Consider the following 23,924-nt stretch of genomic DNA (forward strand, 5'->3'; position numbering starts at 1 on the left):
TTGTATTTTGTGTTAGCACCTTGGACCGTGAGGAACGACATTTCGTTCCCGTATAGTATGTATGTGGAAATGACAATTAAACTTGAAACTTGTTTGTGCGCATTTCTGTGAATTTTTTTGCGCGCGCACGCATGCGCATCTGTGTGTACATTACATTACATTCATTTGGCAGACGCTTTTATCCAAAGCGACGTACAAAAGTGCATTTTCATGATCGTAGACAACTGCTGAACACGGGTTCAGTAAGGTACATTTATTTTTTTTGTACAGCTATTTCTAGCCGAGAACAATGAACACTATCCTGGTCTAACATCTGCAAAGCCAACTAGGCAGAAGAATAAGCTACAGTATTAGGACAAATACAAATTACCAAGAAGTGCAGGGATGGGGCAACATGTAACAAGTGACAGGAAAAAGGGTATTTAAAAAAAAAAATTTATACAGCGTGGTGGTGGTTAGTCTAGGTATAGTCTGAAGAGATGAGTCTTCATGCCACGGCGGAAGATGGGTAGTGAGGGGGTGGTTCGGAGAGGGACGGGGAGTTCGTTCCACCACTGGGGAGCTAGCGTGGAGAAGCTCTGTGATCCCTTTGGGCGGATGGGAGGGGTTACAAGACGCCCTGCTGCTGCAGAGCGGAGTGGTCGAGCAGGCACATAGAATTGAGAACGCGCGTGTATGCATGTTAGCGTGCGTTTGTGCGTGTGCATGTATGCGTGTAAGCGTGCGTTTCTGAGGGATTGGTTATGCTGACTCAGTGAGGGATTGCTAGAATGTAGACATTTAGCAGAAACTTGTCCAGAGCAACTTCAACACACGACCTATATTTTTACATATATACTGCCTTCCAGAATTATTTTTACACTTAATAAAAGTGAAACAAAAACAAAAAAGGCTCTATAAATAAGCAAGCAATGAGCTATATGTATAACATGTTTAAAAAAGGGGGGGGGGGGGTATTTTCTTCAAAATAATAATTATATATATATCACTATTATTCACACCCCTATAATTTTTAATCCATCAAAATCTACATATTTTTTCAGGTTGGTAAATTCCATGATCACTAAAATTAACTCACCAAACAGAATTTCTGAAAGAAGTGTGCCCTTTTTGTTGAAGCTATAACGAATGTGGATTGATCAAAAGTCTTCAAATCTAACATGAGCCGCGATCTCAATATCAACAGCCTTCTGGGAAGGATTGCCAGAAATGAGCTTCTAATTAGGGCAATAAAATCATAAGCCTTGAGTTGCCAAATAACATTTGGTACCTATAATGTTACGGTCAGATAAGTGCAAAATTCAGCTTTTGACCACGCAGTATCGCATTTGGGTTAGAAGGATCTGTAAGAATTCTGCTTGGCGACATGCCCTCCGATTCAATTAAACACATCGCCAGATTTACGGCATATGAAATATGTAATTTGTAACTATTTAGCTTTTATATTTACCTGACACGTGCATTCTGTGTTGCCCTACTAGTTAGCCTATCTTCAACACAACAGGATGCTTGCAAACAATATGGGTTATAACCTAAATGTATTGCCGCTTTTAATGTCCACAAAAACCAACAAAGCCTGCGTGAAAAACGAGAGAAGGATATATGATTAAGTTGTTCCTGGCAATAGAAAGAAACATTCGGCATGCACTACCATGGGAAAATGTCCTGTTTGTTCAAATGTTTTTTTTAACCTAACACAGAGATTCTGACGAATTGTCGTTTCACTCATCTTACTTTTTTAACTGAGTGAAATGGGTGGTCAATATTTTAATTGAAAGGTGTAGCTAATTGTCTAATTACTCGGTCTGATTTTAGAATCAGAGGGTTTGCAGAGCATACGCCCAATATCAGTATTAGTAGGTCTAATGTGTTGCGAAATGATATCGACAGCTGAATGTTTTGTTTCGTTTCGCTCATATCGCTTTCTCACAGAGGGACAGTAGTTCAACTATTCTCTGAAAATGTACATATGCTAATTTTCTGTGAGTTTATATATTAAATAAATACGTCCTCGTAATACGCGCTCCACTAATGCAATCTACATCTGTACATTTGCAGGTTTGCCTCCGCGTTTATTCTCTCATTACTGATAGCACTGCAGCTTTCTTCTTCTTTGGGTGAGTAAATGTTTATCTCATAAAAAACACGTTTTCAACGTACAAAAATGCCAAGTTACTCAAAAGTATTGATATCAAAATGACGCCAAGTTACGGTACTACAAACAATATAGGCTATCTTGCCTCACCGAAATTTAATAACATGTATTCCAAAGCAATGCTACCCAGTATTTCCTCAATTCTTTCAAGTCACTTGGCCCTGTGTGTATATAAGTGTGCAGTACATGGACAGGCCAAACATATGTGTGGATGGCTTTCTCACAGTCATGATTGATTGAATAGGCATCTATATGTCCAATTTGTATTGGTATGTATGTATTTTGGTGGCCAGCCTTTCTGTTGCGTGAATGATTGTATGTTTCTTGGTATAAATGTCTGTTCGTAAATGTGAATGTAACATGCTGCGAGGGAAATGTCCACATGGGGATAAAGAAGTTCTCTATGTATGTATGTACAATATGTATTTTACATGTATTTATTGTACGTTGCAAATATACAATCACTTGTGCATTTAGTCAAATTCAGTTCAGAAGCAAGTATAAACATATGTTTTCTGGAGAAATATGCTTCCTGTAGTGACTGACGAGCAGTTTTCTACATGAATTTCCATGTGTTCCATGAGGCAATAGGAAATATTTGACACTTTGATCTGACACAACGTTTGCATGACATTGTAATATGGTAAGGTTACAAAACACAGGGCCAAGTGACTTGAAAGAATTGAAGAAATACTGGGTAGCATTGCTTTGGAATACATGTTATTAAATTTCGGTGAGGCAAGATAGCCTATATTGTTTGTAGTACCGTAACTTGGCGTCATTTTGATATCAATACTTTTGAGTAACTTGGCATTTTTGTACGTTGAAAACGTGTTTTTTATGAGATATCATTTCTTTTTGCAAAGCGTTTTATTACGAGAGTGAGAAATGCGAAGTGACCCTGTAAGAAACGGTTGTGAATTATGGCTATCATTGTGTGAATTTGTACAGTCTGAAGAGCGTGTACGTTTAGCAGTTTCGGTTTCCTATATATGTAAAACAGTGGCTGTGACAAATGGTGCGGTGGCGTAATTGTGAACGCATCAGAAAAGGTTAAATATGGCAGGGTGTAGCTATGTAGGCTACTCACGGATTTGACGGGCATCCAACGAGCCTTGAATGACAAAAGAATCAGCAAGCCCGTAGAATTAGAGCTGCCTAGGTCGCAACTTGTGTACCCTTCTGTCCTGCTCCGTAGTCTGTTATTTCGTGAAGATGCACTTTTAGTGTTTGTAAGGTTTATAAGGCATTTTGATAGGCTTATCTGCAGGTAGGAATCCTCTTTGCTGTTTTGTTAAGCTAGAACCGGAAAAGTTGATAGTGGAGAATAGGAGCAGACGCATATGTTCCAGCAGGCTTTGCATATGAGAAAATAACAAGTGTGAGATAAATTAGGCGAAATGATGAAATTGCGTAGTTGAAACAACATGGTTTTTTTTAGCAGAATGGGCATGTAGGTGAAGGTTGACATGATCACAGACTATAGTGCGAAGTAAATGAAGTGACCATGAGTGAACTTAGTTTCCTTATCAAACGGTTGTATATAACAGTCTGTATTTAACGTTCGTTGTTGAAGTGGAGGGTTAAATAACGTGTGCAATCTATCGCACGAATGTGTTTTTCTCATGTTCAGTGCTAGTAGTTATACATATGAGTGAATCATGATTTTAAATGTAATGTTTTAATGCGGAGTTGCAGAACGTACAGACGTAGTAATTGTTTGTAGCCTATGTGGCTAGATAGAGAACAGGGCGAGGTAACATGAATGTAGAAACGTGGCGTTTGCTGAGATGAAGGTTTTGTACGGTAGCTAACTGAACGTACAGACGGTAAGTCATAATGCATATGGCTTAGCAATATTGTAGCCGGTTAATAACTGAACGGTGAACGGCGGGTAGATATGGTGCAAAAGCAATAATTGATAAGTAGTAGACAATAATTAGTGAGGGTCGAAGCAGGTTAAGGAAACGTGTTCCTAGCTGGGTTTGAAGATACGACCCCATGTTCCCAAGACTGTAACCTTGCCCACTAGGCCACAGGCAGACTAGCTGTTTAGACTGCGGAGTTGCAGAACATACATACGTAGTAATTGTTTGTAGCCTATGTGGCTAGATAGAGAACAGGGCGAGGTAACATGAATGTACAAACGTGGCGTTTGCTGATAAGAAGGTTTTGTACGGTAGCCAAGTGAAGAAATGTAGTTAGTAGAAATGGCACAGCGGTGAACTGGTGTAACTTTTAAAAAAAAGGAATACATTTGCCGTCATGAAATGCATGTGGGTGGCCGTGAGTGAGTTTTGGTAAAGGAAATATAACCGTAAGAAAACGTGTGTATAAAAGAGGAAATGGTCTGCCTGAGGGCGAGTCGTGATTCAAGCCTTAAGCTGGAGGTTTACCAGTCTGTGACTTCGTTGGTGCAGCACCATGCCATAGCTATGCAATGTGTGAAATATCATTAGCAAACCTGCCGGTGGTTTTAAAGAACACGGGCCAGTAAGCACAGATTAGCTCCCGTTGAATCCATATGGCTTAGCAATATTGTAGCCGGTTAATAACTGAACGTACAGACGGTAAATCATAATGCATATGGCGTAGCAATATTGTAGCCGGTTAATAACTGAACGGTGAACGGCGGGTAGATATAGTGCAAAAGCAATAATTGATAAGTAGTAGACAATAATTTGTGAGGGTCGAAGCAGGTTAAAGAAACATACCTGTAGCTGGGCTTGAACCTACGACCCTGTGTTCTCAAGACTGTAACCTTGCCCACTACGCCACAGGCGGACTAGCTATTTAACCTGCAAATGTTTCAGAGTAGAAAGGTATCGGTATTTTGCGTGTGTATGCGCGTTTTTGATTGGGTCGTGTAGGTGAAGATTTGGCTGGTGTCAGTGAAATGTCCAATGGGGAGACATGTTGTTAGTGGGAAAGGCGGCAGGAAAAATAAGAATGAGAAGAAGAAAGAGAAGAAGAAGGAGAAAACGCAAAATCCCCTTAGTTTGGGGCTTTATTGTGTGGACATGTGAAGTTGTTTATGAGTTCTGTTTGTTGAAATGGGGTCAGAATGTACAGAATTTAATGTTTTTAAGGGCTGAGTGTCTGTGGCTGTTGTGGTTATTTCTGTTGGGAACCCTGAAAAGTGCCAAACTCTCGGTGCTGTATAGGTATGGGGCATGCCCCCGCCAAGGCGTAACTTGGCGGGATGGCATACCTGCCATCCCAATTTATTTATTTACTTTTGTATGACTCGTTTACATGAACCAGTTTCAGTGAATCACAGTGGAGGTACAATTAGAATTCTATTTTAATTTACAGCTGTAGTGGAGTGAATCAGCTGGTGTTGGTAACGCGTAAGGGAAATGTCATTTCGGCTTTAAATTGCTGTGGCTTGAATGGCCTTATGCATGTGTAGCCTATAGGTAACGTTTACCTTTTGTTTTTAAAATTCATTAATGGGTGTGTCCATTCAGTTAGGCCTATAGACCTGAATGTATAGTCACACGAATACGTCCAACTTTGCCATTTTCAGGAAGCTGCAGCAGTCCTGTCTTCTCTGTCTGTTGGGTTCTAAACGTCAGCGCCTCCGTGAAGAGGTATGAAGTTCAGAATATCAGAACCTTCGGTTCATAACTTCTCAAAGCACATTTACTTGAAACCTACGCACCTCGTTGTTTGTACGGTGACATTGTTCTCAATACTTACCAGACCAGATACCAAGATATGGCTGGACACCAATGAACTTACACCCATAGGAAGTAAAGGCAAAATGGTGTCGTTGATGGTAACGACACTGGATGTGCATACATTACGCGCGGAATATGACGGAATCTCCCATGTGTGGAACTTTTCAGTTGTTTCTGGTAAGTGTGAAACTCAGTTGTTCACACGTTTGTGACTTTGACTTTGAAGCTGAATTGGAGATGAAAACGGAAATCCATAATTGGATTGGTAAATTGGATTTATAAGTGTATCGCTGTTTTGGCGATGCTTTTTAGGTCCATGTACGATCCGTGTACTTTTTGGCCAATCTCTTTCAAGAATATAATTTTTTGTTAAACATATAATTACAGAAACTGACATTGTCATTAATTGTAATTCGAAGCTAATTGACCGTTTACAAATGTATGGTTGACCTGCAGTCCACCAATTCCTGTTTACGAATTTCCTCTGCCGAGTCCGACGTCTAGCTCCGACAATGTCTCCAACATTGTTGCTGACGGGGGCGATGTAGATGGATCCAATGCTGAACATGCTTTTCTCATCAGATTCCATCAATGTGAGCAGTGCGCACAGAACTGCTTATCTCCCCCCCAGCAGAAGTGGGGTGAGTGTTACAGACCTTTCAATCTAGCTCATGACTGTTGTCATGGTCAATAATAGAAACTGCTAGACATATGTTTTCCAAAATATGGTCCATTACCTCGGTCTTGTGGCAGATTGATGGCTCTCTTAAATTATGCTGCAGGCCACTTAATTTGAACAATTACTTCTATAAAGATGGGAACTGGACTTGCAACCCAAAGGTTACTGGTTAAATTCCCAGGTAGGGTGCTGCTGCCTTGTTATATTCTCCACAAGTGGGCGAGTGCATGTGTGGGGTATGCCAAGAGAACAGTACAGGCCTGTATGCATGACAATGAGGGTGTCCAGTGGCTCGGTTATGCTGTAGGGCGCAATTTCATGGTATGGTCTGGGTCCGCTTGTCCCCTAAGAGGGAGCAATCACTGCAAATCAATACAAATTTATTTTGAGCGATCACCTTTATCCTATGATGAAACATTTCTATCCTGATGCGAGTGGTCTCTTCCAGGATGACAGTGTCCCCATCCACCGAGCTCGAGGGGTCACTGAACGGTTTGATGAGTATGAAAATGATGTGAATCATATGGTATGGCCTTTGCAGTCACCAGATCTCAGCTGGTGAATGTGGGGCTTTATTTTGACACAGGAGAAACCAGAATGTTTAGCACTGTGGACCCTCTCATGGTTTGTGCTTTTGAATTGGAGCTATTTCAAATTTCTCATCTCAAGATGTTTGAATGAACATGGACACTATTGCAAAGTTTAGTGCTGTCGTCACTTTTCTCAAGTGCCTGTTTTCCCTTTTGCAGTCTAACAGAAGCGAGTTGATAATGTGGTTAATCGGACCCTTAAATTCTCCATTAGAATGGCTAATTGGGAATCTTCAATTTCTCTTTCACAACAGGAAGCTCTCAAGGCATTCCAGCCAAATGAAGTGTTTCCCTGTGAAAACGACACTCATTATCTCTACCAAAAGGAGGACTTTATCATTGCACTTGGTATGCCTCTCTCTTTACACTTATGGACATCAACAGAAACTGAACTTGACCAGATAAGGTTTTCAAAGATCTGAACATTTTAACACATTCCAAATTGTTTTCATTGCAACAGCATTTAAATCTAACATTCTGAAAATTCTTTTTCTTATTCACTTTTCTGCCAGTATGTTCCTCTATGTTTTACTACAATTAAAATTTAGCAGTTTTACTGCTATTTCCAAGAGATTTAAATGGTGAAATGATGCCCCCATATAAGGAAATTGAGGATGTTCACTTGGTAGAGTCATAAAGCTCCTTCACGAGCGTACAAGTTTAGGGATATTTGTGATTTATAAATATAATCTGCATGTGTGATTAAAAACTTCATTTCTAAGCAAATTGTACAAAATGTGCAAATGGTTGTACAATATAATTAAATCCACGCAAACTCTATGCATCAGGCCCCAGAACTACTTCTTCCTTTGAATATGTAATTTACCAGAATATTTCTATTTTTACTAAGAATATAATTTCAGGGTATTAAATTAATTTCTGTGCCAAATACATGGGGCTTTTTGCACATAACTTCAAAGCTTAGAATCAGTTTGTTAAATGGTCCACATCAGTGTATAAAGCAGTTTAATTGGATAGCTACATACATACTGATAATTAAATTGTTTTCATATGGGTAATTGAAATGATCACTATACAAATTAAATGAACATTGCCTCATTTCAGGATTCCAGAATTCTAGCTTTTTACTAATATCTTTTTATGGCTTAATATTAGATGTTGGCTTACTGTTCTTCATTAACAGTAGCTTATCTATGGAAACTAGTGTCTTTGAAGGCTCCATCAGTAGTGCAGCTTGGCATAAATGACCTCCTGGGTTACAATGCCAGTTTCTCAAGCACACCCTGCTCTCCCCAGGCCACACCCACCGCTTTCCACTGAGGGCGGAGTCTCGGGGTGCCTCCACGCTATTGGTCTCCTGGCGAGGGAGCCCCCATGTCCCCCCCAACCCCCTGCACAGAGTGGTGCTGTACCGGCTGGACCTGGATGGCCTGGCGGTCCTGTGCAACGAGACCACGCACAGGGGGCACTACCGATTCGCTGGCCTGGACGGCTGCCGGAGCTACGTGGCGTGTGTGGAGATGGCGCTCGGCCCCACAGTCCTGTGCCTCACCGCGCTCACCGGTAAGAGTGCGTCTGCCCCTGCCACCCCCCCACAGTCCTGTGCCTCACCGAGCTGACCGGTAAGAGTGCGTCACCCCCCCCCCCCCACCCCCCACCCCTCCCCCCCACTCCTGTGACTCATGGTCACTGCATTCACCAGTAAGAGTGCATCATTTATGCCATTATGGATTAAAAATAAACTGTCAAACACTGTTTTCTGAAAAATTGTCTAAACAGGTTTGACCACCCTAGGGATATGCATCATCGAACACTGGCAGCAGGTTGAACTGGGAATCGAAAAGACCTTTTCACCGTAATTTTAAAAAATTTGTCTGAATGCAGCCTAAATCTGACTGAATGACTAAAACTTTTTTAGGATTGTTTACTGGAGTTTGGCTTGTCTTCACACCCCCACTGCCTGACAATAGCCAGGTGCTGATACGGAATGCGGATGTGCGAATGTGTCGGTCTCTCCTCTGGCAGGCTATTTAGCAACTGAACCCTCAAACACCAAACATTATCAGTGGAATAAACTATATTCACACTGTAGGATACAGTGCTATTGAGGATAAATTGAAAATAAGTTTGCACAAGCCAGTATATTTGAGCAAAAAGGATTTTAATGGCATTGAAACAGAAACAACCACAGACAGCGGGATGAAATTTGCTCCAATGAAATTACAAAGGGCTACAAACAACAGTTCAGACGCACGTCAGAGGAGAGGGCGAGACATTCGCACCTGACCGTCACCAAAACCTGCATTTTAAAATCATTGCACACTTTGACCTCTGTCAGTAAAAACCGTTGAATAATTAATACCTATTTTTATTCAACCTATCATGGTGTCAGGTTTCACGTTCCCCTCGCTTGCTTGTAGCTGGTGTCTCTCGTCTGAGCACGTCTTTGCTGGTCTCTCTCAAAGATGCCTCGAAAGAAATAATTTTTCCCCACATGAAAATGTTAAACAATAATTGTTTATTTCAATAATTCAGTCATTTCAATAATTGTCCATTTCCCTATTTCGTAAACGAGGAACTAGAATCTGACAGGAGAGACACCACTACGTGCAATTTGCCAATTTAAAACTATTAATTTTGCATTAAAAACTAACTCAAAACCCAATAGCAAAAGCCTACTATACAGACTAATCTGGTGTGTGCTTATAATAAATGCATGTGATAAATGCTGTTTCTTTTCCATGAATCATTCGGTATAGGATTGAATTGTGCGTATACAATCCTCAAATGACGACTGTAGCAGCAGTGAACAAAAATATAATTACCGTTATATATATGCCTTACGTTTATACCGACTCTCCCCTACATCCTAAGTGACACTAATGTGTATGATGTTAGACTGTGTTCAAAACCCTGACTATTGTTAAGTTTCACAGTCTGACCACAAAGTTTGTTGAATAACCATTTGTATACGTACATTTCACTCAAATACACACAAAATTGTTATGGGTAACAAGGATGTTCCTATTTTCAGCTTGTCTTTAAAACGTATTTTCGTACCAGTTTTCATGCTTCTATCCACCACGTGACATTTTGTTCACTTAATTCTCCCTACTAAATAGCCATTGTTATTAGTATCTTGTGCTTTCTACATTATGTGCATTATGGACAGCACTGTTATCCATAGCCACTTCCAAGTACTGTACATTTGCACAGTAGATTCGTATGAGAACCTTTAGATTCATATGAGCACCAGTAGATTCATATGAGCACCAGTAGAATTATGAGAACCTTTAGATTCACATGAGAACCAGAAGATTCGTAAGAGAGCCTTTAGATTCATATGAGCACCAGTAGATTTGTAAAAGAACCTTTAGATTCATATGAGCACCTTTAGATTCATATGAGCACCAGTAGATTTGTAAAAGAACCTTTAGATTCATATGAGCACCTTTAGATTCATATGAGCACCTTTAGATTCATATGAGCACCAGTAGATTCATATGAGCACCTTTAGATTCATATGAGCACCAGTAGATTCATATGAGCACCAGTAGATTCGTAAGAGAACCTTTAGATTCATATGAGCACCAGTAGATTCATATGAGCACCAGTAGATTTATAAGAGAACCTTTAGATTCATATGAGCACCAGTAGATTTGTAAGAGAACCTTTAGATTCATATGAGCACCAGTAGATTTGTAAGAGAGCCTTTAGATTCAAATGTGAACCAGCAGATTCGTATGAGCACCAGTTTTTTTCATATGAGAACTTTTAGATTCATATGAGCACCAGTAGATTCATATGAGCACCAGTAGATTTATAAGAGAACCTTTAGATTCATATGAGCACCAGTAGATTTGTAAGCGAGCCTTTAGATTCAAATGTGAACCAGCAGATTCAGATGTGCACCAGCAGGTATATGTGAGCACCAGTAGATTCATGTAAGAAACCCCTCGGATACTCCATACGGCATGTGGAGGTCACCAACTGTAAGAAACCCGTCCGCAAACCAAACAGTGGAAGTATCTGAGTGGTGAAGGAACGTGTGTAGTCTTGCTGGAATGGGATTAATTTCATGTAATCTTGATTATCTGACTCCAAAATAGTGTTTTCACCTTTCCTCTGGTGCTAACAGTAATGCATGGCCAGAGGAAACTGCTTTCCACCAGTAGTGTGTCTCTATACTGATCGCTGTCTAAAACTTGGTAGAGGCAGACATGTCTCTGGCTTGTGTAGCCTGCATAAATACAATTGAGTATGAACAGGTACAACACTAGTGTATAGGCCAGTAACTACGAGGTGCTGGTATCCTCAGTTCTATGTGTATGTTAGGACCTTAAGCTGCAAGGTGTACAGTGGCAAGAGTCAACGAAGAATGGCAGGTTAAAATGAATGCAGTTTATTGTTCAGTGTGTCCAGTAATATTAACAATATACAATGGTGCAAAATGTGAGTGGTGAAATGGCTATGCACATTTGCATATGCGCAGGAGACGAGTTTAGACGAGTGTCCCTGAACCATTGCACCTTTCCCCATATATACAAAAATATCAAAGCAAAACACCAAGTCATGAAATAAAGACACAATCAGGACCAAACAGTACAGATCAATGATCCTGCTTGTGCTATCTCTGTAAGCTTATCACACCGGGTTAACCTTGGTATCTGGCTGGCCACTGACCCATTTGTATCAAGATCTTTAGACAGCACCCCACCAAAGACACCAACTTGTTTCCCATGTTATTAGGTTTCTACTGTAATGATACAAAACTTGATCACATTATATTATGGAGAACCTAAGGTTCACATAATGCTGATCCAGTAGGATATTTTGCTACTGAGCACTGTATCTATCTAATTTGCTGACTCCTTTCTTTTGGAGGTCTGATAAGTAGCACACTTCTGTGAACTGCCCTATTGCCATATGAGCACCAGCAGGTTCATTAGCATTGTGCAATTACTGTAGCTGAACATGCATAGGCTCATGGGTTAGCCTGTTTGTGTGAATGATCACATTGTAAAGCTTGGCTGTGCTGGTGCGTGCTCAGAGTGCCGTGTTAAGTTCCCTGTGTGAATGCCCAGATCCTGACGTGCCCAGGAACTTCAGGGTGACTGCTTGGGACAGCAACAGCATGACCGTGGGATGGGACTGCCCCCCGAGCGACCCCGCCTCAGGCCTCACCGCCTTCCTGCTCACGGTCTTCCACGTGGACGGCTCTGGCCACGTCCTGGAGGAGAGGAGCTTCAGACACACGCTGGGCAGCCCGGTGTTCACCGTGGGCAGCTTGCCCCCCTGTAGCAGGGTGCAGCTGGGGCTTCAGGTGGTGTGCCAGTCTTTGGGCCAGTCTGTGGGCCAGTCTACGGGCCAGTCCCGCCTCAGCAGGATGGTCCTCAGCGATGGAAACTCTGGTATAGCTATAGAGCGCCTGTGTCTGGTACCCACACCATATGACCAAAAGTATCTGGACACCCCTTGTTCTGGGACTGTTCTTCATGGTTTGGGCTAGGCCCAGTGATGGCAAATCTTAATGCTACAGCATACAATTTCCTACACAATTTTCCAATACAATGCTTTCCCAACGGTTTGAGAATGGTGTGGATGAACTTGACTGGCCTGCACAGAAACCTGATCTGCAAGTCCATCCAACACCTTTGGGATTGGAAAGCCAACTGTGAGCCAGACCTAATGGCCCAATCAGTGCAAATCCCTAAAGCAGCGCTCTGGTATCTTGAATAGGGCCTTCCCAGAAGAGTGGAAGTTGTTATAGCAACAAAAGGTGGGCCAACTCCATATTAACATCAATTATTTTGGATAAGATGTTAAATGTCAGGTGTCCACATACTTTTGGCCATGTTTTGGTTGTGTGGTGTACAATACAGTTCAGGCCAAAAGTATTAGGCCATCTGTGGGTTTAAAAAATAATTTTTAGAAGAAACTTTAGGTAGGGAGAAATTCAGTTAATTTATTGACATTTATTGAATAACAAACCAAAGTACAGACATTTTTCAATTTCTACCTACGATAACACAAGTTTTACTTAAAACAACTTTGAAAACAACTTTTCTCAAAATAACCTCCTTTGGCAGATACCACAGCACATTCAGCACTTACTGAGTAAATAATGCTGGAGCGAACAGATTAAATAAAAAGACGCCTATACACTACAATCCCGCAGTTAGTCTTAATACGCTTTAAAAACTGCAGTTAGATGTATGGTGCAGTCCTACATTGATGCATTCTTTTATCTAGCCCCAGGGTAGAGGCTAGTGGAAAAAACCTGTGTGGTTTTCCTGTCAACTTACTTAATGTACTTGTAGGTTTCTTGGATTTTTCACTAGATGTTGCTGTCAGTGCAGGATTACCAAGCTCCTGCCAAAGGAAATCATGTGATTTTGTTAAGTGTGTCCCTGGCGCATGACCTGGCACATGATGGGATGTGCTGGATTAAGAGTTTGTGTGCCAATCTCTCCTCTAATTTTGAACAGTGAATCGACTTCATCACTTCCAACACATCTAACAGGGGAATGCTAATATTGTCTTGGATACTACTGTTTGAAAACTTTGCCTGATGAAAGAGTTTTGTTTATTTTTTGTCCCCTAGCAAACTCTGAAATCATAAACCTACACCAGTCCTCCTTTGGCTCCCGCAACTATACGGTGAGCTGGTCCGTGCAGAACATCTCCTCCATCTCCAGCTTTAAGGTGTACCACCAGGGGGAGCTCCAGAGCTCCACGCTCCTCACCTGGCACACAGTGACAGGCCTGCTTCCCTGCCACCAGTACAGCTGCAGGGTGGAGGCCCTGTGTGGGGACAGCACGGTCATGAGCGTTAGCACCATCCAGACAAAAACAGGTGGGCCAATAGCGTTGGGGGGCGGGGCTGTCTGTATTGGGGAGGGGCCTGGCTGTGTGGGGAAGGGGCCTGGCTGTGTGGGGGAGGGGCCTGGCTGTGTGGGGGAGAGGCTTGGCTGTGTGGGGGAGGGGTCTGGCTGTGTGGGGGAGGGGCCTGGCTGTTTTGCGGAGGGGATTGACTGTGTGGGGGAGGGGCTTGGCTGTGTGGAGGAGAGGCCTTGCTGTTTTGGGGAGGGGTCGGGCTGCGTGGGGTAGAGGCCTGGCTGTGTGGGGGAGGGACCTGGCTGTGAGGGGGAGAGGTCTGTTAAAAAAATGGGCTACAAACAGTCAACTTCATGAAAAGGATGATCATCTGAATCCAGTGATTTGACAGGTGATAATTATGGTCCAGCTGACTTCCTCTGCTTTGAGATGCAAATGACAGATAGTGGTGTGACAGATAGCCACACCACATCAGTAGGTTGAATGGGTGGAAAACCTACACTTGTGGGTGAATGCACTTCTGTGGTGGCCTTAATTATCTATTGATCAAACACTTGTTGACTCTTATTGGAGAGATGTCAAATTGTCAGTCTCACAGAAGAACAGAAGAATTGTCTATTTCAAACTCATTAATGCTTGTCTCAAATATTTTTGGAATTTGGCGCAATGTATGTTTAAATAAATAATGTAAAATGTTTATTGCTCATGAACTGTTCTAGATGAAAACTGAACATTTTGTTGAACGTGCATTTTTTCTCCATTTCTCCAAATTTTATTGTTGGTAAACTGCAGGTTGGAAAAATATTTTGGTCTTTCCACATGCACTTTGTCTTCGGTGAGGCACCGTCAAATTCCACCCCACACCGTTCTGCGCCCTTTAGCAACCAACTCCAAGCTTGCGTTAGGCCAGGATAAGCCCAAAGTCATTTAGGAAGGAGCTCTGGTGAAGTGTTGGGGAGGCCCTGATGAATGTTTGCTGGTTTGCTCTGCCCACAGGCCCTGGTGAAGTGTTGGATCTCCGATTTAGGCAGAAGGACTCGATAGCCCTGTGGAGCGGCAGGTCTGGGGTGGGCGTGGCCTTCTGGTACCGCCTCTCTGAGAGGGGCGGCCCGAGCGTCCGGAAGGGGAGGCTGGCAGGCCCCCCCCTGCCTCTCCTGGGCCTGAGGCCTGGCTCCCCGTATGACCTGGAGGTGGTGCCAGAGTGCGAGGGTGGCGAGCGTGGAGCTCCAGCTGTGCTCTACTTCATCCCAGAGGAAGTCCCTGGCAGTGCCCCCAACGATGCCCCTGGAGACATCCTGCTACCCAGAGTTGTTGACTCTGCTAATCAAACAACAGATCGCTTCGGTCAGTGTTAAAGCAGGCTGGTACTGACTCGGTCAGTGTTAGAGCAGGCTGGTACTGACAGACCTCCTTGGTCAGTGTTGAAGCAGGCTGGTACTGACTCGGTCAGTGTTGAAGCAGGCTGGTACTGACAGACCTCCTCAGTCAGTGTTAAAGCAGGCTGGTACTGACAGACTTTGTTTTGAAGTTGGCCTGAATTATCTTATTAAAGGCTTGCGTATGTGGTTGCATACACAGGTGCAAAAATTTGACGTTTATTCATAACCACGGACTCTGGTCAGGCCCACGGTAGGTCTGTGTCCTGAAGGCTGGTAACATGGGCTGGTTGCAGAAAGCTTTCATTCAGACACATTTTTACATCAGTGTTTGTGCCCCTAACCCCCCAACTGTAGGACTGCAGGTTCATCTCCCCAGCCATGAAATGTTCCTTGTTGTGCCATGGACAATGCCGCCATCGCTGGAGGATCCGAGGGCAGAAGCTCGAGTCCTGCTGGAGGGCATTATTAAAAGCAAGGTGGGTCCTGTTCCCGGGTCCTAGCAGTCATTGCCGCTTATCACACCGTTCTGTTTATAGCGTTTTGTAGTACATGTTTTCGTAGAATTATTTTAGTTGAACTTTTATCACCTTCAACGAAATTGAAAACAGTCACTTTTGATAATCACTGCTGGTGTTTTTACAAATCTCAGATTAAGATTTGATCAGGCTAAAGTTTGCCTAAAATCCTGAAATGGACGGGCCCTTGTGCACCCCTGCTGTGGTTTGTACGAGCGAGACTATCCTCCTCTCACTTCTTCACTTGGGACAGGCCTCTGTTAGTCACCTGGTCACCTGGGCATCTGCAGTCAGCCTGCGCCAACTGTGCACGATGGACCAGCTTTACAATTTTCTTTTTGGTTTCCATTTCCTTTTTACCAGCTGCAGAACTTACTGAGTAAGTTCTGGCCAAAAGCGGAGGTGCAGCTGATCTCGTTTGAAGACAGCGAGAGGAAAACAAAAACCAAGATCACTTTTGAAAGCTTTGATGTTTCCAGCCAGGATGGGGTAGTGATCCTCCGCCCTGAGGAGCAGCTGCAGCATATTATCTCTCTCGGCCACGCCCACATCACCGTCACAGACGACAGCATCTACTGGGACGGTAGGTGCGAGACATGCTGGGGGATCTGTGTGTGATGGGTAGCTGACAGAGGAATATTGGCTGTTCTGTTCCCAGTGAAATAAAACCCTTGAGACTGTGTGTGTGTGCGTGTGGACTGGTGGACTTGGTCCAAAGGGGTCGTGTGATGTGCCTAGTGCAGCCCCCCTGAGCTAGCGTAGCTGCATGCTTGTCTGCTTGCTTGCTTCTCGCTCCCAGGCACTGCCGCTGACTAACTCAACTGAGTTTTGGAAAAGCAGAGTGCGTAAGTCTTTCCTTGTCAGTACATAGCCTCTCCATCACCCAGACCTCTACTGTGCCTCCTCGTTGGTAACAGTGTGCTTTGCAGCCTTGGGCCAGACAGCAGGGGGTCTCGGAGCTGCAGTGGACCCCAGAGGTAGGCAGCACAGGCCCACCGGCGTCCTGACTGCCACCATCCACTGCCCCAATGCTCAATGGGTGCACTTGCACGTGCTATGGCTACGGGAGAAAACCCCTAATGATAAATCTGTGGAGAAAACATGCATTAGGCAGTCACCAACAGACCGGTGTTCTGGCAGTCTTCTGCAACTCCCCTCTATAGAAGGTCGTCATGAGCTCTTCATGCCACTGGAAAACATAGGGTGGATCGAAGACAGTGAGGGTAGAGACCTTCACTCTAATCTATTAATTGTGCAAGCCTGCTCCAAATACCCTACCCCATTCCCACCCCAACCCCCACCCTCGAAGTCGTGCGGCGATGGGGAAGGGTGGTGGATACAGGTCAGGATGTGACTGGGAGTATCTAGTCTAACCCTGCGCGCAGGCGACGTGGGAAAGATGGTCGCCGAGGCTCAGGATGGAACAGCGTGCCTCTCCGGCAGCTCCTCATGTGACTGAGCAGCCCCGTCCTGCTCACTCTGAGAGGGAAGGGCTTAGAAAATGTGGCCTATAAAAGGTCTGTTCCTCTTCAACCCGGGCAGCCTACTGCAGCTGCCGGGTCATCCCTCATCCGGTCGAAAATTAACAAAAAAAAGAAAAAAAAACCAACTTAAAAATCACAATTGCGACCTGGAACTCTCCTGGATGTACGTGATGATTCCTGTTGTCCCCGAAGAACAGCGCTGGTTGCGCACAAGCTGAAGAGGTACAACATCGACATTGTGGCCCTCAGTGAAACCCGCTTCCATGGCGAGGACTCTATAACAGAGATGGGAGAAGGCTGCGCTATCTTCTGGAAGGGGTTTCCGGAAGGTTCTCGTCGCCTCCATAGTGTAGGTTTTGCTGTGAGGACAAGCCTACTTCAGAAGATCCCAGAATCCCCAGTTGGCATTAGTGAAAGACTGATGACCTGGCGGATTCCCCTCACAAACAATCGTTATGCCACCATCATCATACGCCCCAACACTGGTTGCTGACCCTGAGTGCAAGGAACTCTTCTACGCCTCCCTGCACTCCGCCATAAATAAAACAGCATCCACTGACAAGCTTATTCTCCTAGGTGATTTTAACACAAGAGTGGGCTCTGACAGTGGATTATGGAAGGATGTGCTCGGACAGCACGGTGTTGGCAAGCTTAATGACAAAGGTCTCCGCCTCCTTACTCTCTGCTCTGAGCATCAACTGGTCATTACAAACACCTTGTTCCAACTCAAGAACAAATTCAAGACCTCCTGGCAACACCCCCGCTCTAAACACTGGCATCTCCTGGACTACATCATTGTCGGCCAAGCTGACAGGAAGGAGGTGCGAGTCACCAGGGCCATGCATGGAGCCAACTGTTGGACAGACCATCGCTTGATCAGAGCCAAACTCAACCTGGAAATCCGCCCTCAACCGAGGAAAACACCACCATGCAGGAATCACTGCAGACATGATCTTTGTTGCTAGACAGGTACAGGAAAAATGCAAAGAACACCGCAAAGACTTGTAACTAGCGTTCATTGATCTGTCCAAGGCCTTCAACACTGTAAACCGGGAATTGCTGTGGGAAGTACTCGGGAAGCTGGGGGTTCCACCAAAGTTCAGGAACATTGTACGGCAGCTCCATGACGGGATGCAAGCTTGTATGAGCATCGGTGGTCAACAATCCCCAATCCCCTGTGGATGTAGGGGTCAAGCAAGAGTGTGTTCTAGCCCCAACTATTTTCAACATGTTCCTCTTCACCATCACCCTGCTGTCTCACAAATCCCTTGATCCCACAGATGGGGTACAGATACAGTACAGACTAGATGGAAATCTTTTTAATATCCGGCGACTTCAAGCCTTCACCAAAACCACCACCCAACACATCCTGGAGCTACAGTACGCTGATGACTGTGCTCTCCTCGCCCACTCACCAGAATCCCTACAGCGTGCGTTAAATGTGGTTGCTTCCATATACAGCGCCATTAGTCTCCAGATCAACATCAAGAAAATGCAGATAGTCGTGCAAGAGTCCATCCCCCAACCACATGCACCTACCTTCACCCTTGATAGTCATCCTCTTGCCATCGTCCCAGATTTCACCTACCTCGGTAGATTCTGTCCACCTCCTGCAACATCGACGACGACACCCAGGTTCGTATTGGTCTGCCTCTGCTGCCTTCGGCAGGCTCAAGTCTAGGGTCTTCCAGAACAGGAACCTAACCATCTCCACCAAAGCAGCTGTGTACAAGGCAGTTTGCCTCTCCACACTGCTTTATGGTTCGGAAACCTGGACCCCCTACCAGAGGCACATACGAACTCTAGAGGCCTTCCACATCCGCTGCCTCCAAAGGATCCTGGGTGTGTCCTGGGAAGACAGGGTGCCCTATGTGGCAATCCACGACCGGACTCATACACCCAGCATCGCCGTGTTCCTTGCGCAAAGACATCTGCGTTGGGTCGGGCATGTGATCCGCATGCCTGCCCACCGGCTACCTAGACAGATCCTCTATGGCCAGCTCTTGGATGGTCATAGGTCTGCTGGGGGCCAAAAAACCACTACAAGAATCACCTAAAAACCCTCCTGAAGAAGTGCAACATCAAACCACCAGTACTGGAGTCCCTGGCTGCTGATCGCCACACCTGGAGCTCCACCTGCCACCAGGGAATCACTCACCTTCAGGAGCAGGCTACAGAGAGGAGAATGCAGCGGCGTGCACAGAGGCACCAACGTGCTGCAGGGCCCCCCCTTTCCTGTGCCGTATACCCCTGCCCCTCATGTGGCAAGACTTGCGGATCACGCATTGGCCTGCACAGCCACATGGCTATGCACAGGCGTAATACACCCCAATAAACCCCCAACAAATGAATTTGGAGCAACGTCACCATTGTCATCGATGGACTACCATAAGTGCGTGTGTGCGCGTGTGTTCGCGCATGCACGTGTGTGCACATGTTCGTGCATGCATGCTTGTGCGCATTCATGCATACATGCATTTGTGTGTGTGTTTGTGGATGTGTGTGTGTAAGTGTTGGTGGCAGTGCAGTATAACATTTTGCTCCAAGGCTGTTGGTTCAAGGTTGTAGAGTGTCTGTGAAATGCCTGAAATGTAAATGAGAGACAGATGGACAGATAGACAGACAGCTCATGCGATGCAACATTGTTTTAGGGCGGGCACGGTGGCATAGTGGTTAGCACTTTCGCCTCACAGCAAGTGGTTAGCGCTGTCGCCTCACAGCAAGTGGTTAGCGCTGTCGCCTCACAGCAAGGAAGGTCGTGGGTTTGAATCTCGGGTTGGGGTCTTTCTGTGCGGAGTTTGCATGTTCTCCCCGTGTTTGCGTGGGTTTACTCCGGGTGCTCCATGTTTCCTCCCACACTCAAAGACATGCATGTTAGGTGCGCTCCTGCAGGTGCCCTTGACCAAGGCCTCAGAACTGGAGTTGGTCCCCAGGCACAGCACAGAGAGGCAGCTGCCCACTGATCCTAGGTAACTAAGGATGGGTCAAATGCAGAGGACAAATTACCCCATGGGGCTCAATAAAGTATATCATCTTCTTCTATATAATGGTGAGGAACTCCTAAACACTGCTGCCATATAACAATCCAGTCATGCTGAGGAGGCTCAACTGGTTTCTCCTGAGGAGGGAGTCATTGCCACATTGAGGGGAATGCAGGGTATCCCAGGCTCAGTAAAAACTGTGGGAGACGAGGTCTTCTCACCTCATGACAGTGAGTCTGGTGCCCAGAGGCTATATATATATATATGCACTGTTCATTAACTTGCAAAATAGTCTTAAAAACCATCATGAAAAAGAATCGTGATCATATCGTGGATCGTGAACATTCCTGAAAAATATTGTGATATGATATTTTTGCCAAGCAGCAGTGTACTTGTGTTCTGTGTGTGACTGAGTGGAGCAGCAGCATACTGTGTACTTGTGTACTTGTGTTCTCTGTGTGACTGAGTGGAGCAGCAGTATACTGTGTACTTGTGTTCTCTGTGTGACTGGGTGGAGCAGCAGTATACTGTGTACTTGTGTACTCTGTGTGACTGACAGTATACTGTGTAACCCACAGACCCAGATGAGTGTGACTCCCCCCGCCCTGAACAAGTGCAGCTCCAACTCCGTCTGCATCAACACCCTGGACTCATTCACCTGCGTGTGTGAGCCGGGGTACTACAGCCTGAGCCCCATCCTCAGCCCTGCCTGCCACGGTATACACGCCCTCGCACGCACGCACGCACGCACGCACACACACTGCACACACACACAAGCATGCACGCACACACGCACACATACACACTCACACACACAGACACACGCAAACAAACTCTCACACACACACACACACAAACTCACACACTCACACATACACACACACCATTATACTCTCATACAGAGTTTAATGGTGTGTGTGTGAGACTAATGCTGCTCTTACACACACACACACACACACACACGCACGCACGCACACACACACATAGCCTAGCATTTCATGCACTTTTGTAAGTAATGAACCAAAGGCTAATCAAAACTATGTCTACATAATGTGACTAAAGAACATCATGTCTTAACAGAGAAGGGGATGTTCACGCTATGCCTGAAGGACCATGTATCTGGGGGCATCTCCAAGCCTTTCCTCATCCACTACTTTGGTGGGAATGTGACTGTTGTCCTCAATGATGGTCGCTGCTCCATCAACGAGACGGACAAGTTTTATTATTACAGGATAACTGGCGCCCCCTCCCAGTGTGGAGGCCAAACGCTTGTGAGTACCGGCACCAGATCCAGGTCATGTGCACAGCTGGTGCATTCCGGGAATGCACACCGTCACAAAACTGATTCACTAAACCTGGCATAGCAAGCTGCACATGCTACTGCTTCTTCCTCCCTTCAGACAATGATAACACCCTTTACTCTAGCAGACCTCTCCATTCAGTACCCCTCACTACCTCTACCTGTCCCATTTCTCTATTCAGCACCCCTCACTACCTCTACCTGTCCCATCTCTCCATTCAGCACCCCTCACTACCTCTACCTGTCCCATCTCTCCATTCAGCACCCCTCACTACCTCTACCTGTCCCATCTCTCCATTCAGCACCCCTCACTACCTCTACCTGTCCCATCTCTCATTTAGCACCCCTCACTACCTCTACCTGTCCCATCCCTCCATCCTGCACCCCTCACTACCTTTGCCTGTCCCAAGGTCCTCACTGAGTACCTTTCCTGCTTAGCAGTGTGTAACACATCACACTGGGTATTATGAGTGCGTAATGGCTTGTGTGTGTGTAACACATCACACTGAGTATTATGAGCGTGTAATGCCTTGTGTGTGTAACACATCACACTGGGTATTATGAATGTGTAATTCCTTGTGTGTGTAACACATCACACTGGGTATTATGAGTGTGTAATGCCTTGGGTGTGTAACACGCTTTCTGCTCATTTAGATTAACAGGACGCATGTGGAGTTGAGGAACGTGCTGACTGTGACGCTCAGCAGCAGGAGATCCATCACACGGAGGGACCTGAAGGTGCTGTGGACCTGTGCCTACCCGCTGCTCCAGACCAGCACAGCCCGCATGAAGCCTGGTCTGGACTGGTGAGAAACACACCCCTCTCTCATTCAGCCATCCAATCAGCATCCACGGCAGTAGCATGAAGGACATTAAGTCTCAAACTAGCATTTTCAGTAGTTATGCATGTACAACTGTTACAGAGCCTGGGCTCAATGAAAATACCTTGGACTTTGTTAGCACTAAGGCTAATCTAATGGCATGTGCGGATCTTTATTGGTGTGTCATAATCCAGCCTGTTTGTTTGTCTGTTATTCCATCACACATTGTTGGTCATACATTTCATGTGCTGGTACTGTGGTTTATTTTTTAGCACATTGCTATTTAAAAAAAACAAATGTGCTCCTCTGCAAGATCAGCTCTCACAGTGTGGTGCAGGTGAATTCGTCCCGCCTCCTGGAGATCAGCATGGCCTTGTACAGTGACTCATCTTACTCGTACAACTACACTGGCCCTGTGGAGCTCCCTTCTGCAGAGCAGCTGTACATCCAGGTGACCCTGCACTGTGAGAACAGCCTGGCCTACAACATGAGCCTACAGCTGGAGTCCTGCTGGGCCACACAGATCGCAGACCCACAAGAGGAGAAGGCTTTTTTCCTGAAGGGAAGGTGAGTTCTCTCATATTGAGGGCGGAGGAGGGGGGGGGGGTGTGGGGGTGGGGTTGAGTTCTCTGCTCCTGAGGGGGCGAGTCCTCTGTTCCTCAGGGTGATGAGTTCTCTGTTTCTGGGGGATGAGTCCTCTGTTCCTCAGGGTGGTGAGTTCTCTGCTCCTGAGGGGTGGGGGGGGGGGGGGGTTAGTCCTTTGTTCCCAAGGGTAGGGGGTGAGTTCTCTGCTCCTGAGGGGGTGAGTTCTCTTTACGTTTCTCTTTTCCTTTACCTTTTGTCTGTTATTCGATTGTTGGGTTGATGCTGCCTCATTGTAATCATAATTAATTCATTTCCAGTGCCTCAAGCTCTGCTGACATGTACATGTGTAGTATTTGTCTCATTATGTCTCAGGATGGAGTGTAGCACAGTGGGTAAGGAACTGGGCTTGTATGGGGCGACATAGCTCAGGAGGTAAGACCGATTGTCTGGCAGTCGGAGGGTTGCCGGTTCAAACCCCGCCCTGGGTGTGTTGAAGTGTCCTTGAGCAAGACACCTAATCCCTAACCTTTAACTGCTCTGGCGAATGAGAGGCATGCTATGTAATGTAAAATGCTTGTGTAAGTCGCTCTGGATAAGAGCGTCTGTTAAATGCCTGTAATGTAATGTAATTAACATGTACTTTTAAAACAGTGTATGAATAAGATGTTATTGTACATGTGTGATAATAGTAGATGCCTTATAAAAAGGCTTTATTTTGGAGGCCCAAGAGTGCATCAGTGGTAGGTTGCATTTGATGCCCAGGCTGCCAGTTGAATAGCCCTATTACAGATAACATTAGGATTGCACTCTTTATACCAAAAACATGATCCTGGGTAATTAAATGGCTTTTGTTTTTAAAAAAATGTCATTTTTATTCTTCATATTATATTTCGATAGCAATTTCTGGTTTTATTATTTCTCTTTCAGTGTTTGGGAAATTTTGCCCTTTAATAA

General features: G+C 45.1%; 2 protein-coding genes across 5 annotated transcripts in view; both read left to right on the plus strand.

Moving 5' to 3' along the window:
* LOC118218881 (NLR family CARD domain-containing protein 3-like) overlaps positions 1–23,924 on the plus strand; it is a 159,616-nt gene that overhangs the window by 42,388 nt on the left and 93,304 nt on the right. The window lies entirely within an intron of this gene.
* LOC118218921 lies at positions 1,811–22,411 on the plus strand. 4 transcript variants are annotated; one of them, XM_035401684.1, is made up of 15 exons: positions 1,811–1,963; positions 2,059–2,117; positions 5,685–5,748; positions 5,861–6,015; positions 6,421–6,479; positions 7,362–7,455; positions 8,365–8,631; positions 12,153–12,479; positions 13,673–13,924; positions 14,902–15,249; positions 15,639–15,760; positions 16,283–16,382; positions 20,843–20,981; positions 21,345–21,535; positions 22,219–22,411. In XM_035401684.1, coding segments are annotated over exons 1-13 (1,941 nt in total). In that variant the 5' UTR covers positions 1,811–1,961; the 3' UTR covers positions 20,935–20,981; positions 21,345–21,535; positions 22,219–22,411. The 4 variants fall into 4 exon arrangements, with proteins under 4 accessions (XP_035257575.1, XP_035257576.1, XP_035257574.1 ...); XM_035401682.1 differs by having other exon boundaries at positions 1,827–1,963; positions 16,163–16,382; positions 22,219–22,404; XM_035401685.1 differs by lacking the exon at positions 13,673–13,924 and having other exon boundaries at positions 1,823–1,963; positions 16,163–16,382; positions 22,219–22,407.

This window comes from Anguilla anguilla, chromosome 19 (genome assembly GCF_013347855.1).
Source record: "Anguilla anguilla isolate fAngAng1 chromosome 19, fAngAng1.pri, whole genome shotgun sequence".
Taxonomy (NCBI): Eukaryota; Metazoa; Chordata; class Actinopteri; order Anguilliformes; family Anguillidae; genus Anguilla; species Anguilla anguilla.